Source organism: Tarenaya hassleriana, unplaced genomic scaffold (genome assembly GCF_000463585.1).
Source record: "Tarenaya hassleriana unplaced genomic scaffold, ASM46358v1 Cleome9, whole genome shotgun sequence".
Lineage (NCBI taxonomy): Eukaryota > Viridiplantae > Streptophyta > Magnoliopsida > Brassicales > Cleomaceae > Tarenaya > Tarenaya hassleriana.
Genome location: NW_010971389.1, coordinates 4,556,295 through 4,558,014, shown reverse-complemented (window position 1 = coordinate 4,558,014; position 1,720 = coordinate 4,556,295). Strand labels below are relative to the sequence as shown.

Genomic DNA, 1,720 nt, shown 5'->3' with positions numbered 1-1,720 from the left:
GGTTTTCGTTTTCCCTCCCTGAGATATATTTAAAAAATAATAATAAAACTATGGATTTTCTTTTATCACTTTGTTGAATTTGCCATCGGAAGTTGGAATTGTCAACAATCTTTTGCTACACAATCAATAAAAAAAAATATACAAAAGGAATATAATACAAGTGGTCTTTAAAAAACAAGGAAGACCAAGAAGTCCTAATTCAACTTTTCACTCCGACCGCCAACTTTGAAAGAAATCCAATCATCACACATAGACATATAAATAAAATACTCGAGACTTCAACAAGCCACAGCATAAACGATCAAGAAAAACGAGGAAGAAAGATCGAGAGAAGAGAGAAAGAAATGGCGGCGTTATCGGACAAGCAAGCCGAAGCCTATCTCCACGCGAGGCCGAGGTATCCGTCCGAATGGTACGGAAAGCTGGCCGCCCTGACGGCCGAGCACAAGGTGGTATGGGACGTGGGCTGTGGCAACGGCCAGGCCGCCGTCGGGGTACAAGCTCTTTCTCCTCTTGATTTTAAATCCGAAATTTATCAAATCCAATAATTAATATCGATTTAAAAATTCGATATATAGAATCATTCAGTTTAGTTTAAGTTTGCCCATCTTCTATTGTCAGCGTATAACATTGACAAATGTATATACGAATGTATACAGGTGGCTGAATACTACGACAAGGTCGTGGCAACAGACATTAGCGAGTTACAGCTCAAGAGAGCGTTCAAACATCCAAAAGTGACTTACCATCACACTCCAGCTTCCATGTCCGATGACGAACTGGTCGCTCTCGTCGGCGGCGAAAACTCCGTGGATCTAATCGTGGCCGCTCAGGCCGTACACTTTTTCGACACCGCTAGATTCTACAACATAGCCAAACGCGTTCTTCGCAAACCGGGCGGTTTGATCGCGGTTTGGGTCTACAACGACCTCATAATCTCTCCCGAGGTCGATCCCATCATGAAGCGTGTGGTGGATTCCACGTTTCCGTTCAGAACGCCGATAATGAATCTGGCGTTTGACGGATACAAAACGCTGCCGTTCCCGTTTGAGAGCGTGGGGATGGGGTCGGAGGGGGAGCCGATAGCTCTGGACATTCCGCATAAGCTTTCGCTCAAAGGGTTTGTGGGTTTTTTGAGATCGTGGCAGCCTGCGGTGAAGGCCAAGGAACAAGGGGTCGAGCTCATAACAGATGATTTGATCAAGGAGTTCGAGGAAGCGTGGGGGGACGATGAACCGGTCAGGAATGTGTTCTACAAAGCGTATATGATTGTCGGGAAAGCTCGAGAATGATCGAAGACATTATATATCAATCATTAATCAACAAAGGAACAAAATAAGTTCATGTCTTTGAATAGCGATGTTTTTCGTGTTTGTAACAAATCGAGGGATAATAATAAGCAATTTTATTTTTATTTTTTTTTTGTCAAAGGTTGGTATATTCATAACTTTCGGAACCGGTACAAAAATAATAAGCAATTTTAGAGATTCAAAACATTTTGCACGTCATTCTTAATGACATTTTTAAAATTATTCTTAACATAATTCCAGAAAACAAATAAGTCCTCAAACACATATACTTCATTTACGTAGTTTGGGCCAATTCAGTAAATACATATTGAAAATTTATGTATTAAGAAAAATTAAATCTCCATCGCATTAATTGTTTTTTGACCAGCGTTGTAAATAAAATCATTATTGTAAGATAAATGAATGATCCT

General features: G+C 40.5%; 1 protein-coding gene across 1 annotated transcript; it reads left to right on the top strand.

Moving 5' to 3' along the window:
• Positions 1–247: 247 nt before the first annotated feature.
• Positions 248–1,416, top strand: LOC104804456. The gene is made up of 2 exons (XM_010528765.2): positions 248–494; positions 660–1,416. The coding sequence occupies exons 1-2, from the start codon at positions 345–347 to the stop codon at positions 1,290–1,292; spliced, it is 783 nt and encodes a 260-aa protein (XP_010527067.1). The 5' UTR covers positions 248–344; the 3' UTR covers positions 1,293–1,416.
• The last annotated feature ends 304 nt before the right edge of the window (positions 1,417–1,720 follow it).